Below are 17,020 nucleotides of genomic sequence, written 5' to 3' on the forward strand. Positions count from 1 at the left end.
CTGATCAATGAATTCAATAAAGCAGCAGGATGCAAAATAAATCAGTTGCATTTCTATACAACAATAATTAACTATCAAAAAGAAAAACTCAGAAAACAATCCCATTCACAATTGTATCAAAGAAAATAGACAGGACTAAATTTAACCAAGGATATAAAAAACCTGCACTCATAAAATTATGAAAGACTGAAGAAAGAAAATGAAGGAGATACAAATAAGTGGAAGCATATACTGTGTTTATGGAAAGGAAGAATTAACATCATTAAAATGTCCATACCACCCAAAGCAATCTATAAATTCAGGACAACTCCTATCAAGAGACCAATGATGTATTTCATAGAACTAGGACAAATAGTCCAAAAATTTATAAGAAACAAACAAGCAAACAAAAAGACCATAAATATCACAGCAATCTTGAGAAAGAAAAACAAAGTTAGAAGAATCACACTATCTGATATCAAATTATACAACAAAATCATAGTAATCAAAACAGCATGGTACGAGCATAAAAACATACATAGAGTTCAATGGAACAGAATAGAGAGCCCAGAAATAAACCCAGGCCTTCATGGCCAATTTGAGAAAGGAGGCAAAAACATATAAAGGAGTAAATATAGTCTATTCACTAAATGGTATTGGGAAAATTAGACAAATATATGCAAAAAAAAAAAACTAGACTACCTTCTTACACCATATACAAAATAAATTGAAGACTTAAATGAAAGACTCAAAAACCATAAAAATCCTAGAAGAAAACGTAGGCAGTAAAATCTAAGATCTTTTTTGTAGGAATTTTTTTTCTGATATATCTCCTCAGGCAAGGGAAACAAAAAAACAAACAAACAAAAAAATGGGACTACATCAAACTAAAAAGTTTTTGCACAACAAAATGAAAAAACAACACATTGAATGGGAGAACATATTCACCAATGATATATCTGATAAGGGGTTGACATCCAAAATTTATAAAGAACTTATAAAATTCAACACCCATAAAAACAAATAATCCAATTAAGAAAATGTGCAAAGACCTAAATAGATACTTCTTCAAAGAGGACATACAGGTGGCCAATAAACATATGAAAAGATGCTCAATGTCATTAATCATTAGAGAAATTCAGAATGAGATAACCATGTTACACCTGTTAAAATGGCTATTTTCAATAAATCAACAAACAAAAAGTGTTGGCAAATATGTGCAGGAAAGAGGACCCTTGTTCCCTGTTGGTAGGAATGCAAATTGCTGCAGCCACTGTGGAGAACAGGATGAAGTTATTGCAAAAAATTAAAAATGGAATGGCCTTATGACCCAATGATTCCACTTCTAGAAATACTAGTATATCCAAAGAAACTCAAAACACTAATTTGAAAGACTATATGCACCCTTATATTTATTGCAGCATTAATTACAGTAGCCAAGATTTGGAAGCAGTCCAAGTGTCCATCAGTAAATGAGTAGATTAAAAAAGTTGTGGTACATTTACACAATGGAATAGTATTGTATTTGGCCATAAAAAAGAAGGAAATCTTACTTTTTAAAACTGCATGGCTAGACCTGGAGAGTATTATGCTAAGTGAAATAAACCAGTGGAATAAGACAATACTGTACATTGCTTTGGCTTGTACAATTATTGAAAGACTTACTCTTTTTTTCTTTAAAAAATATGTTTTAAAAGAGAAAGCCAAGTACAATATGATTTTACTTATATGTGGAATCTAATGAACAAAATAAAGTAAAAACAATATAGAGACAGATTCATAGATACAGAGAATAGACTGACAACCAAGGGAAGGGAGTTAGATAAAAAGCTGAAGGGATTAAGCAAAAAAACAAACAAACACCAAAAACACTCATAGATGGACAACAGTATGGTGATTACCAATGGAAAAGGGGGTAGGAGAGGGTAAAAGGGGTATAAATGGTTATGTTCACCACTTGTCTTGGGGTGGTGAACACAATACAATATACAAATGATGTATTATAGAATTGTACACTTAAAAATCTAATTTTTAAATGTAATTTTATTAACCAATGTCACCCCAGTAATTTCAATAAAAAAGTTCTCATCACAAGAAAATAACTTTTGCAACTGTGTACGGTAACTAATGCTAACTAGACTTATTGTGGTAATCATTTCTCAGTATGTACAAATATCAACTGATTATGTTGTACACCTGAAACTAATACGTTATATGTCAATAATATCTCAATAAGAAAATTTAAAAACGTGACATAACATTAAAATTTACTGTTGATTCAAGTGTGATTTTTAACCCTCAAAGAAAAAAGGCAGGTCTGGGAGTTTGAGGAAGGTGGCTCTCTCTCCCACCAAGATTTACATCTACATGGAAAGTGACAGGACATATGGATGGCTGATTCTAATGGAATAGTCAATCCTAACTAGACAACTACTTAAGGATGCCATTTATAATCAACCATCCTCACTTTAAATCTAAACAAGAATGCTTGTCTCTGTTTGGCCCAGCCTAGATGTCAGATCTGACTCTGCTTTTGCTTGCTGGCACTCAGCTTCTAGTGGACTGTGAACTAACGCTGGGATGATGAGGTCTCCTACACACAGCTTTCACAACTCACTCTTTGGGCCATAACACTCCTCCGTCCGGTAACAAGGTATTCAATAAAAGGCTCTATTTGAGACTATATACAACCACTTTCATTAGGTGAGTGTCGCACAGAGATGATAATGTGCCAATCATTGTCCTGGGAACTTTACATAAATATAATTATGACTTATTTTCCCCACTGATAGATGAGGCATTTAGGAACAGAGAGGTTAAAAAACTTTCCCAGAGGAGGCTGAACCCCAGACAGTACATACCAGAGTCTAACATCTTAACCACTATTACCTTTTTTTAATAGGCATTTGAACAAGTTAAAATGGGGCTCAAACAACACTAACCTTTAGTATCCTTGGTGGATTGTTTTCCCTATGAATACAAAGTTAAGGTATGACTATTTAACTAGCCATGTGATCATTTTAGAAGAAACTTGTCTCATGTAACTCTTAAGCAGTTCTTAGAAAATAGTTAAAAGTAATGATGAGGAGAGGGGCGGGGGGAGAATGAAAGGACGAATAGGAAAAGGAAAAATTCCATTTTCTAATAAAATTGAGATTAAAATCTTCACCTGTGAAGTGGAATTTCACCGATTCTGGCAGACCTGCAAGAACAGAAGAGATAAAATCAGTGTACTAAACATTTTGAGGTCAGAAATAGATGTGGAAGGTGTACAATATGTGGCAGAGGTTAGAAAAATAAAGGATGCTTTCATCTAAATTATTATACTTGAAGGAAAGGCCACCAGGCTGTTTGATAATGTTATGTTGAATTTAAAATTAGTGCCACCACTAATTTTAAGTAACCAAGAGGACCACAAAGTGCTATAATTTTATATCACAGCAGTCAGAGTGATTTATAACACATTCATTCAGATCCCATTTTATCAGTACATAAAACCTAACAAATCCGTGAGTGTGGGTGATGTCATATATCACTGACAAGGCTGTCTGGTGGGTCAATTCCATTGTAGAATTGAGTGATGCCCGGGACAATGAGTTACACACTGTAACAGTGTGAGAGATTTATCTCCTGGCATTTACCTCATAGATTATACAGGACAGGATTCTGCTCTCTCTAAAGAGGCTCTAGGAACTGAGGCGAGTATAATGGATATGGAAATAACTTCAACTATGGCTGACATGTTTTCTTTTCCTCTAATCCCAGACTATCCTGAATTCCTTGTAAAGTAGGTCTTATAAAGTAGAGGTTAGGGAACCATGAACATTTTCATGGGCTATTGGTTACCCAGTACTAAACACTGGGACTACTCCTTAGAGAAGCGGCCTACCTCTAGCCTTAAAGATTTTCAATCTAATTGAGTAGTTAATCATGACCTAGACAATTAGAGTTATATAAATAATGGCAATTATTATTTAAATGTTGCCCATAATTTAAGACAGAACTCTAAAATTATTTTATCTATGTTCAACTCATCATAAGAAATGAAAGGCTTTTCCATACTATCAAAGTTACCATATAAAAATAATACTGTATATTAGTTGTCTTAAATACATATACCTTAACGATCATAAAGAAATAGCTTCAAGATTTTTAGAATCATTTCGAGGCACAGAAATATTTAGGGTAGGGACTCAAGCCTCCTGCTTTCCCAGGTGCAGCTTTGATTACTGGGTCAAGGGGAGACATAAGGGTTAAGGCTATCTTGGCCTAGTGGCAGGGCACACGCTGGCTTGATTTTTAAAATTCAGTTATTCTTTTACTTAGCCTTCTCTTCTTTTAAAAAGATACCTACTGACAAATCTGTGTTTTAATCCCCAAAGGTCACTTGTACTCTCCACTCCTACACGCAATCTTCCCTGAAGCACTGCAGGATCCTCCACACTGTATTCCTTTCACTCACATGTCCATCCACCCTGGCTCCCTCCTCAAATCCATTCATATCACTGCAATTGGAGAGTTCCTTATGAAAAGTCATCCTCCTAGATCCTAAACCCTCCACTGGGTTCTTGTTGTTGGGATGAAGATTCAAATCTCTATAAGTATAGAGAGCCTCTAAGGTCTGGCTTCTGTCTCCCTCCACATCCATCACACTCTGCTCAACCATTCACATCCCAGACACACTGGACTTTTGTTCACTCCCAAGAATACCACATTCGCTCCCTGGCGAGGGATTTTGCACAAGCAGTGCGTGTCCTTTCTTCAGGAATGTTCTATAACTAAACAACCTCAATATGCACACTTAGCCTACTTAGCTTTTCCCTATTTCTCCCAGATCCATACCATTCTGGGTAGACTCCACTGAGCCTTCTAGGTCAGCATTGTTACACCTAATTCCACCACTTATCAGAGCTCTTATTTCAGTCTCAATTAAACACAATTAAAAATTCATTACTGGTATTATTTACCAAATTCTGTCTCTGTACATAGAAGCCCAAAGTCTCCAAGAACAGGATTCATGCCCCTTTTTGCTTATCACTAGATATTCAAGGCCTCACTCAATGATTGCCACATAGTAGGCATAAAATAAATATTTATTGAAGGTATTCCTAGATGCATGAATAAATTAAGAAAAGGGATGAACTGAGCCCAAGGTACATATTAGCCTGCAAGTCTCGAGCTATTTTGAACAGCTATAAAGCATCATCACCAAACTACCTAGGAGGATGACAGGAAGAGTTAGGGTGAGCCTGCCATGAAGAGCCACAGAGGACAGTTTAGGTGCCTGAAAATAGAAAAGAAAGCATTACCAGCGAAGGAGAAGGCCATGATTTCCTGGAGGTGGGGGGCTGCCGTGGGAGGGCGGTACATGATTTTGCCCTGGTTAATATCTTCCTGTGTGAAATACCGGATGGGAGAGTGAGGCTGGTCCCTATGTTCGATGATACCTGGGGAGAAGGAGACTGGGCATGAGCATTAAGAGTAGTTCTGGATGACTAACTGCATTACCAGAGACATCCGCTGCCTTTACCACTGGTGAGAGTTTTTTATCCTTCAGGAACCACTGCTCTCAGGTTGTTCTTGGTTTACTATTCTCCTGTTAGTCAAGAAAATGCAAATCTGAAACCCAAATAGGCTCTTGACAAGGAATCATTGACTATAAACAACAGAAAGACACAAACTGCCTGTACTTAGCCCAGGCAATTCTGCAGAAGTCATAGACATTATACTATAATTATGAGATTCTCTCAACTAAGTTTAAGTTCAAAGGTCAAAGTGACTGGGAAATGGCACAGACTGGTCTCCTGGTGAGCTGCAGAGAGATTTTTACCTATCTATCTTTTTTTTTTTTTTTTTTTTTTTTTTTAGGAACGCCTTAGTCTCTGCGATGATCTCTGGCAATAGTAACTTGGGTCTTGACGATTCTAAGACCTGAATTTACAATGATCACTTTGCTTGTAATAAATGCTTTAGGAGTTGCCTATTTGCCTGTCATTTCTAAATTTTGCAGGTACAGAACTGATGCTGTAATCATCTTTCATGTCCTCTTACCTCTTCCACAGGAGGACATGAATGAGGCTTAGTGTTGGACTAATTCAACTTCTGAAGGGCTGAGAGTCTATCAGGACACAAGTCTGAAAGTACTTTATCTCTCTCCAGCAGCACAGGGAGACTGACTCTAGCTGTGACTTAGCAGGGTAAAAATTGGGTATGGAGACTTTTAGACTTTTTATTTATTTGTATTTTATCAAAAGGGTAATAGGGTTTTTAGACTTTGATTTCTCCTTGGGAATTTGATCATCTGAAAGGTTTACATTTAGGGCAGTGACTGGTCTTGGGAGAGCAGCCTCAGAGACGGAAGCAGAGTTATCTTAATAGAAGTTGATCTCCTCCCCACCACCTCTATTGGGCATAGGCTTATTAGTCAAACCCAGCATTCAGAGATCTTCAGGCTGAGGACTGATGGTAGGGGCCCACCACTCCTCTGACTGTAGTTCACATTTCCATTATCCCCTATGGGAGTGGGAGAGACTTATCCACTTGGGAAAGGGTCTGGGTGGCTCAGTCCCTTCTGAACCCTCTGGCAGAGCTCCTTGTCCTTAGCACATTATCTAGTCTGCTCACCTATAACCACACCAGGGCAGGCTCTGTCTCTACAAACAGTGGCTGTGTCTGTCCAATTCTGTCTATTCACAAGTCGCATGCTCAATCCAATGAATGAAGTTATATGCACACTATGTTCACCAGTACAACTCCATTGAAACCAAAGTTGACACATTCATCTCCATAGGTCTGACCACAATGTCTCTCCCTTTCTCAATTGGTTCTAAACTCACAGGATGGGAACAAGGGGTATCAATAATTATTACTTCTGAAAATTCAATAAGTAGAAGCAGACAAAACTCCAGAGCTTTGAAGACTCATCAACAACTAGAAGACATCACTTAAGAGACCATTCACTGCACATCTTACCGTGAGTTGGATGCAGAGGTAAAGTGACATTGTATAGAATCTTCCCACTTGGCTTCTCAGAGTTTACAAAAGAGAGAGAATGAGGCTGAATCACAGTCAGGTCATCTTCCCGAGCCTAAAGAGTTTAAGAAGGAAGAATAGTCAGAGGCAAAACAAAAGTCAGAGGCAAAAACAAACCGTATTTAAGCAAACAAACTCACTCTGGGCTTTTAAATTAGTCACACACACATAACAAAATTTTCTCTGAGAGGTCAACAGAACAGGCTGGTCTGGCACCACAGTGTGGTCCCAGCCTTAGGAATCTCACAGGAGTACAGTCCTCTTCATGTCTTCTTGCACCCTGACTCTTCTCTCCCCTGCCCTCTGCCCCAGGTTTATGCTGGTGCATGCTCTGGGAATCCTAATATGATCACTATCCCTACATGGAGCTCAGGTGCTGCAGGTTTGAAAATGAGCCATCACAACTGGATATTCTAGGATTCACAGCTGGATTGCTACATGTTTGCTCCTCCAACTTAATGAGCTAAGGTTTCATCTGGTAAAAAGTTCCTTCTTAGCCTCCCTTCCCCCTCCCAGCTTTGCTGACAGGAACTTTGATTCTTTCTGTTTTGGTTTGTGAGTTTTTTGAAACTGTGATGATTTCAAGGACTAAAGATGAGCTCAAAAACCAACAGAGGCTCATCATTTGAATTCAGAGATTTTTATTTATTTATAAAAGTAAATAATGAAATAGTCAATATTTCTTTGTCTCCAATATCTACTCAAATGAACTAGATATTGCTTTTCTCTTCTAGCTTTCAGAACCCAATGAAGACTCAAGCAAAATTAATCAGAAGCCCAATGTGTACGTAGCTTTTACTATCCATTCACCTGTGAACATCAATCACCAACTAACAATGACAACACTCAAAAAAAGAGGCAGGGGGAGAGATTCAGAATCCCGGCATAACACTGAGTTGGAGACAGCAGCAAACACACAATGGAGGAAGAGAGGGGAAATAATGTGAGCATGGGCCCTTTGACTGGGTCACACTGTCAATAAATCAGAATGAAAATATCAGGCTCTTTGCAGATATTCCTAACTGACCCCCGAAGGGTTAGTTTGACAGCCTCTCCTGCTCTTTGAAGCTTTCCTTCCTTCAGGAGAAATTCCCTGTTTAAGAAAGTGGGGCTCAGTAATTCTCATGGAGGAGGGCGTGGTGTTCTTCCTTGTAACCAGGAAAAGATTGAAGGTTACAGTTGCTCTTTTAATTGTCCCCAAGGCATACTTGTCCTGGGGAGAGGCAGTGTTAGCAGGTTAGGACAATCCTCCTGTCCCAAAGAATCATATTTCAGGCCATTGCTCAGCTCTGTAATGTACAGAGCAAGGAAAATCAGGACTGCAAAATAGTACCTAGTATCTCACCCTAAAATAAAACAAGTAAGGGCAACAAGTTAAAAACATATGCCTTATATAAGGTGTTTACAGCCCATGAATGTGTGCACATAGCTACAAATGTGGACAAGCGTGTGCACAGATGTATGGACAAAAGGTGTAGGGTCAATATCTTGTTCAGTCTATTTGCCTCCACTGTAATCTCAAAACCATCAGAATGACTGCAAATCCTTAGTATTGTGAAATATTTTTTAAAAATCTGTATGTTCCTAAAACAATAAAGTGATAAGAAGAGAGAATTAGCATGGACATAGGACTATGGAAAAGAGAAATATGTAACAGCCAAGGTAACTGATATTTCATATCCATGAAATTTATGGATACTATTTCTCTAATAGAAATATACAGTAGGTAGAAAAAGGACTTGATTCTCCAAAGAAAGCAATATTAAGGTTGAGATGTATCAAAGTATAATCAATGTTAATATTGCCTATTTGGAATGTTCAGTACTTATCAATTAAACATAGTAAGAAATGAGAAATTAAATTTCATAGAAATCATTACAGAAGACATTTTTTATTCAAATATCTGTCAACAAGAGAACCTTACAGAATAATGAGTTTATAATACTCATATTACTTTTGCATATATCCAGAATCCAAGCACTTTGGCCCACCTTGCTGGGTTATCAGGATGGCCTCCCAGCTGCTCTCCTGCCCCATCCCACAGCCCCCAGGTTATTTCAGCAGGGCAGTCAGCCTGACCTCTTTAACAAGGATGTAGCCCTCTGCTCAACACCCTCATTTTACTCAGAATAGAAACTAAATCCCAATAATGGCGAGGCCAGACATGATCTGTCCCCTTCGCTCCCCAACACACTTTGCACATCTGTGAATTCATGTCAATTACACTTGCTTTCACTCACTCTGCTCCAGCCCTACTGGCTTCCTTGCTATGCCTTGAATATCTAAGCAAGCTTTCAATTGGATGCCTGTAAATGCCTGATTCCGTGGGCCTGGAATGCTCAATATATGTGTGGCCATCTCCTTCACTTCTTACAAGCCTTTCTTGAGATGTCATTGTCTTAATAAAGTCCACCCTGACCACACTATTCATTTATTTATTTTTAAAAACATTTTTATTGATTTCAGAGAAGGGAGAGGGTGAGAGAGACAGAAACATCAATGATGAGAGGGAATCATTGATGGGCTGCCTCCTGCACACTCCACAGGGGATTGAGCCCACAACTGGGACATATGCCCTGACAGGGAATTGAACCAAGACCTCCTGGTTCATAGGTCAACACTCAACCACTGAGCTATGCTGATCACCTTATTTAAAATTACAACATAGGTCTACTCTGCCCCCATCACTGCATTTCCTACTTCTGACCTACTTTTTGTTTTACCATAACACTTCTCACTAACTTGCTATATGTGAGTTATTTATTTTATTACTTATATCTAAGAGAGTGTAAACTTCATAAGAACAAGGATTTTTTTCATTTATGGGTTCCAACCACCTAGCATATGGCACATATCATTACATGATAAAAATTTGTTGAGTAAATGAAACATATCATCATAAAAAGATTAAGCTAAGAAATAAAATAATAAAATACTTTGTATAGTAATGTAATAAGTAACTTTTTCGAATACTTTCCGTTGCATTTCAATGTCATCTGAAGAATTGGATGGGAAATGGGAACACAAACATTTTAACACTTAAGCCTTAGCAAAGTATGCATAGCTTAAACTTCTAGGTCAGGATTTACAAACATTATCCTGTCCCCCTCTATTCAAAAAGACCAGTTTCACATGTTGACTGCCATTCTAGTAAAGACAAAAGCCCACAGTGGGCCTGAGAAATCAGGCGCCCATGAATAATAAGATGAGATAAATAAAATGGAGGTTCTTTAAGAAATTTTCTTCTCCCATTGTTTATTAGGACAGCAAATTAATCCATTCATATATTCATGTAGCAAATTATAAAGAACCTACTATGTGCAACGTACCAAGCAAAGACATACAAGATGAATCAGATATAGATCCTTTTTTCAAGGAATTCTAGTTTTTTTTTGGAGCGGAAAATCATAAATAACTCTAAGGTAGGAAATTCTGAGTGGTGTGAAAGGCTCAGACAAAGCACAGCAAGAATTCCAAGGGTAAACAAACATTTCCAGAGATTGCAGATAATAATTCTATTAGTTTTTGACAGGTCTCAAGTATAAACATGGACACAGAAGCTGGCTGCCACACAATAAACAGAGCAAGCTCAGACTTGAGTCTGCATCACAAAAGAGAACATCTAACTGGATCCCTGCTGGGCCCAATAGGTGGTTTTAAGAGAACTCTGCTACAGCAATCATGCTGGAAACAAAGGAAACAGGAAAGAAAAGCTTATTCAGGGCCTTTCCCACAAGTGGTGACTGGCCAACCCAACCCTGAGTACTGCAACCATTTGAAAAAGGAAATAATAAATGATATGTCTTTCACAATGCCCTTTAAGAAAGGAATGGGAAATATGATGTTCAAATTGTGTGTGTGTATGCCTATATGATTAATTTACATGAATTTGAAGGGGATACAGTTTAGGGAGTTATTAATTATGAGAAAGTAGGTCTGAAAATATTCATTTAACCAGCAAATGTTCACTAAGCAATTACTTTATACGTGGCATAGTGTGAGATGGTGAGGAAGATTACCAAGATTAATTAATCAAAGGTTTTGCCCTTAAGGGTTTTCCAAGTCAAATAGTGGATGATTACTTGGAAAACCTTGAGTTGATGTGAATCTATTAACTCATCTGCAGAATCTTATACTGTCTAGGCTATAATATTTATTGGTAATTATGCATGTTTTTGGATCTCCTTGCCCATATATACTATGTATCCTAAATGTATACATATCATATGTACTTATATAACTCTGTATCTTATGATATTGTACATATGTATATACATATACATATACACATATACATATACTTATATATGTGTGTTATATATAAATCTGATGGACACTGCAAATTAAACCATAAGATCCCATTTAGAGGATCTTAGATTTGATGAATAACATAATTATAGAAAGACCACAGAACCAATTTCAACTTAGATAGGTATTTGATTATGTTGCTTTTCACTCTATTCAATCTTTTTTAGTTATGTTCCAGTTATGTTTGTAGTTAACCACTATGAACCATTAGTGATTCTTAATAGTTTATCTCTCTATCAGACTATCTACTGATCTCCTAACCACCCTTAATAGACGTACCCTAAATGGAACTTATCATGACTTCCACCCCTCCCCCTAAAGTCCTCATACATTTCTATCTCAATGAATGGCATCTTTTTTTGGAAAAAAAAAAAGTTTATTATGTGAAAATATATAATTTACAGATTCTTTAAAATGCTTCTGTGGATGAAACTAGATTTCTTTTTTATTTCCCTCTTAGATTCCACAGTATGTCCCATGTTTCTATGTCTCTTGATTTATTTTGTTCAACAGTTTATTTTGTTCATTAGATTCCATATATGAGTGATATCTTGTAATATTTGTCTTTCTCTGACTGGCTTATTTTGCTCAACATAATACTCTCCAGGTCCCTCATTGCTGTCTCAGAGAGTAAGAGAGCCTTCTTTTGTACTGCTTCGTAGTATTCCATGGTGAAAAGGGACCACAACTTTTTTGTCCACTCATCTACTGATGGGCACTTGGGCTGTTTTCAGATGCTATAAACATAGAGGTAAACACATTCTTTCTGATTGGTGTTTGGGGTTTCTTAGGATATATTCATAAAAGTGGAACCACTGGGTCAAATGGTAATCCATACGTAATTTTTGAAGAAACTCCATACTGTTTTCCATATGGCTGCACCAGTCTGCATTCTTACCAGCAGTGGACTAGGGCTCTCTTTTCTCTACTTCCTCACCAGCACTTGTCATTTTGTTGATTTGTTGATTGTAGCCATTCTCAGGTCTGAGGTTACTCATTTTAATATACTCAGAAATCAGGGCTTTTCACCTTTCTCTCAAATCTAATTGACCATGATATCTGTAAATCTCTCTCATTCTTTCTCTATTGTCATCCCCTCGCCCCCGACCTTAAATACTTTTAAGTGTATAATACAAAATAACTATATTGTTATGCAACTGATTTCTAGAAAGTTTTTCCACTTGTAAAACTGAAACTCTGTATGGACTGAACAAAAGTAGGCTGTTCCCTCTCCCTACCCTCACAAGGACAACCACCTTTGTCCGATTTCTTTAGATAGCCCATATAAGTAGAATCATCAGACTCTGTCTTTTTGTGACTGGATTATTTCACTTAGTACAAGGTCCTTAAGGTTCAATCATATTGTAGCATATGACAGGATTTCCTTTTTAAAGGTTGAATAAGACTCCTTTGTTGTGTATACCACATTTTTTTCTATCCACCTACCTGCCAAAGGACATTTAGGCTGCTTCCACCTCTTAGCTAGTGTGAATAATGCTGCAATGGACATGGGTGTACAAGCATCTCTTCAAGATCTCACTAACTTTAATCTTCATTGCCACTGCATGATATCATGCCACTAACCTTTCTTGTTCTAGATGACTGCAGTGGTTTATTTCCATGATCTCTATCTGGTCCCCATCTAGAGTATTCTCTACCCTGCAGCCAGAATGACCTTCCTAAATTGAAAATCTGATCAGGTTGCCTGTCTGCTACATAGTATTTGTCCCAACAGCCATTCAGGACACAGCGGAAATCCCTTCACTTTATCTTAAGGTCCTCCATGATGTGACTTTCATATGTTGTTTCTTATTCACCTAGGAATTTATGCTCCGGCCACATGAATTCTTCTTGCTCAATAGGTCATGTTCTCCTACATCTCCATCTTTTTTCACCTGCTGCTCCTTTGTCTACAATGAATGTCCCCCTATTTCTTGAAGTGATTCTTCAAGCAGAGCAGCAACAATAGACTCACCTGGGAACTTGTTAGGAACTCAAATTCTTGGCCCTCCAGCAAATGGACTGAATAAGAAAACTTTGGGGTAGGCTCTAGCCATCTGTGATGTAACAAACATTGTAGAAGAACCCAATGCAGGCTAAAGTTTGAGACCCTGCTTTAGAGACAATCTTTCACTTCAGTCAGCTTTGTCCACCCCCCAGAAGAAGCCTCCCATGACCTTGCCACCCCCCACTGGATCAGGTGTCTTTTATTTGCTTCTATATCATGTCCCATCATGGCATGTATTATTTATTGTCAGTGTTTGTTGATTCACTCCTCTCCCATTTTAGACTTTAAGTTCCTTAAGAATAGTGACTGTATTTTATTGTCATCAAATCACCAATGTCTTCTATAGCACTTGGCAAAAATTAGGGGCTCAAAAATGTATGACTGAAACCCAGCTGGTGTGGCTCAGTGATTAAGCATCAACTATGAACCAGGAGGTCAGGGTTCAATTCCCAGTCAAGGCACATGCCCAGTTGTGGGCTTGATCCCAAGGAAGGGACTTGCAAGAGGCAGTCAATCAATGATTCTCTCTCATAATTGATGTTTCTATCTCTCTCTCCCTCTCCCTTCCTCTCTGAATCAATAAACAAATATATTTTAAAAATTAAAAAAAAATTAAAAGAAATACAAACTATGTATATCTTATGCACTGAAGATTAGGCTAATTTCATTTTATGATAAACTAACCTTTGTGATATCCTAAATTGGACAGACCTAGTTTGAAAACTAGCAATCTAAAACCCTAAAGGTCAAGGAGCTTGAAATGTCTAGTGGTCCATAGCAATGGAGTGGGAACAGTGCCATCTTCATGGCTCCTGGCCCATTTTTCCCTTCTAAAGTCCAAATAACAGTGCATTAGCATTTGGCAAAAAACATGCATGCACATTTTTCTTCACAGTTTAAAGAAAATTCTGATCCTAGTTCCTCCAGTCAGAATGATGAATTATAGACTTTATAGTGCTACTGAATTATGATTTCTTTAAATTATGGTTTACAGTGGAAATGCCGATATCAGCTATTCATTAAAAACCTCCTATTTCCCCCTTTATGTCTCTGTCGTGCCCCAGACCCATAATTTCTAAAACTACAGGTGATTTCTTTGTCGTGGCTCAAGGCTGATACACTTTGGAGTGTAATTATGTGGGCGCTAACTAAAATGCAGGTCCGTAATGATTCATTTGCAGCCTTCGATGCTGTGGCTCTGACTAAAAGAGAGGTCCTGGCATCACCTCACCCCTAGATACAGGGTTGCAGGGGGGCTGCTAATTGTCTGAACTAATATAGCTGTCACCTCACTTCAAACCTTTTCGTGAGCCCATGCTCTTCCCACACAGCAAGCAGGCCCCTTGCAGTGGAGCTCACGGCCTCCCATCCTCACCATTTCTCCTCTGCTGTCCTCATTTCCAGTCTTATTAAACTATTTACAATTTCCCCCAACAATCATATTCTCGCTGGCCCCTGGGTCTTTGCATTTTAGTGCCCTTTGCCATCACCTGCCCCCCAGACTTTCACTTGGATAATTGCTACTTATCTCTCTGGACTCAGCATAGAAATCTGCTTCTTTGGGAAACATTGATAACAGAAAGGAAACTTCTAATGGGGCTCTGAGAAATGGAATGACAGTTTCTCCAGCTATATGGAGCTATAACTAACTGAGTAATTATACCCAAAAGGTACTGATTAAACAGATTCAGGCCTGAAATCCCTTCTCACTACTCAAGGAGGAGTCCTGGGACTATCTGGGATGCTGAAAAGAGGACGCCAGCACTGGATAAGAGTTTGAGGTGAATTCCGTCTAAGTTTCCTGATACCCTGAGAATTTAAGTTTCCTTTTCAAGTCAAGGAGAAATGGGTTTACAGGGCTGGTATGGTCTGGGTTCTGGGCCAGGCATTCATCAGATACAAAAAAACACAGGTCATTCTGCCAGATCCCGTCAGCAAGCCTCAAAAACCGAGAGCCCTCCCACCCAACTCACAGTCATATGGAGAGATGCTCCCAGAGAGAGCTGAGGCGCTTCCGGTGTCTGTGGTAAGATGGCGATGTTGAACATGCGGCTCTCCAGGTGGGTGTGGGCATCGGTGGCACTGGACACCTGGAAAGAAATGTCCTACTGGTGAGCCTCGGTTGGGCAGAGCATATTGCATGTGTTTATCCCCCCGCGCCACCTTTAAATCATCTGTCTTTGAATTCCATTTTTTCCTGCATGACAAAATGCATCAATGTGTTAATAACCATTATTTGTAGGTATTGTAATTCTAGATGATTTTTTATGTCTTATTTAGACTTTCCTGCATTTTCAGGATTGCCAGAATCCTTTGAGGCAGCCCTGAAAATGCAAGGAAGTCTAAATAAGACATAAAAAAATCATCTAGAATTACAATACCTACAAATAATGGTTATTAACACATTGACACATTTTTAGTTTAATTAATTTCTTTCCTATGCATACGTCAAACTCTATATTCATTTGTGTACTACAAATTTTTACTGAATATAATACATTAAACATTCTTCAAAACACTATTTTTGATAGCTGCATAATGTTTCACTGTGAGCACACACAACACATGTTAGATATGTGATTTTTATTCCATTTTTAAAAGATATATCCAAGCACAGACACCTACAGTTCAGTTATAAATGACACATCACTGCAAGTCAAGAGTCATATAATAATTAGTGTAGTGATCCCAAAATCAAATTTTTCTTGCTTCAAAAATGCTGAAAACACTGATGATTTTCCTAATGCAGCTTCTCCCCTCCCGCAGGGCTACTGAGCTGCTCCCTCACACTCCCTTCTCTGTGGTCTGCTCCAGCTGAAGCTTGTTATAAGAATTGCAAAGGCCTGTGTGGCCATGTGTAGTTACATTAATTTCTTATGAGAGGGAGTAGGGTGCCATACATTCTAAGAAAAAGGCAGAAATAGCAGTCCTTCCTTATGTCTTCAACTATTAGGCCAACAACAACAAAACTGTCTTCTCTGCCCTGGCCAATGTGGCTTAGTGGCTGGGATTTGTCCCATGCACCAGGAGTTTGAAGGTTCAGTCCCATCAGGGCACATGTCTGGGTTGTGGGCTTCATTCCTGGTAAGGAGTGTGCTGGCGGCAGCCAATTGATGTTGTACTCTCATATCGATGTTTCTCTCTCTCCCTCAGCCTTTTTCTCTCTCTAAAAAAAACCAATAAGCTATTTTTTTAAAGAAAATTTTAAAAACTGTCTTCTCTTTATCTTAATCACATCAGATGCCTGGAGCTTAAATTCAGAATATCTATAGGTTGTCAAAGCACCATCTTACAGTATCTATATAATAAAAGGGGAATATGCTAATTAGGGTGGATGTCTTCCAGAAGACCTTCCAGAGGACCTTCCAGAAGTCCTTCTGGACAAAGCCATAGTGGCTGTGAGGGCCAAGGCTCAGGCAGCCACAGGTGGCTGTGAAGGGCCGAGGTGTAGCTGCAAAGGGCCAAGGCTCAGACCAGCAGTGGCACCAGCAGTGGGTTAATGGAGGAGGCACCTTCCTCTTATACACCAGGTTGCCTCCCTAAGAGGGAGGCCAGACTGCAGCTTAGGCCAAGAGCCAAGGCAGAGGTGGTTAGGGGTGATCAGGCCAGCAGAGGAGCAAGTTAGGGTTGATCTTGCCAGCAGGGGAGCAAGGTAGGGGCAATTAGGCCAATAGGCAGAGGCAGTTAGCCTAA

The 17,020-nt window shown here is 38.6% G+C and overlaps 1 protein-coding gene across 1 annotated transcript in view; it reads right to left on the minus strand.

The window, feature by feature from the left end:
- Nucleotides 1-17,020, minus strand: part of FRAS1 (Fraser extracellular matrix complex subunit 1) — a 438,553-nt gene that overhangs the window by 108,936 nt on the left and 312,597 nt on the right. The window contains exons 32-35 of the mRNA XM_084880389.1: nt 15,301-15,417; nt 6,952-7,066; nt 5,289-5,426; nt 3,149-3,181 (exon numbers count right to left, since the gene is read on the minus strand). Of these exons, the coding sequence (XP_084736515.1) occupies nt 3,149-3,181; nt 5,289-5,426; nt 6,952-7,066; nt 15,301-15,417 (403 nt within the window). The remainder of the gene's footprint in view (nt 1-3,148; nt 3,182-5,288; nt 5,427-6,951; nt 7,067-15,300; nt 15,418-17,020) is intronic.

Source organism: Pipistrellus hanaki, assembly GCF_964339955.1.
Source record: "Pipistrellus hanaki genome assembly, chromosome: 1".
NCBI classification, from domain to species: Eukaryota; Metazoa; Chordata; class Mammalia; order Chiroptera; family Vespertilionidae; genus Pipistrellus; species Pipistrellus hanaki.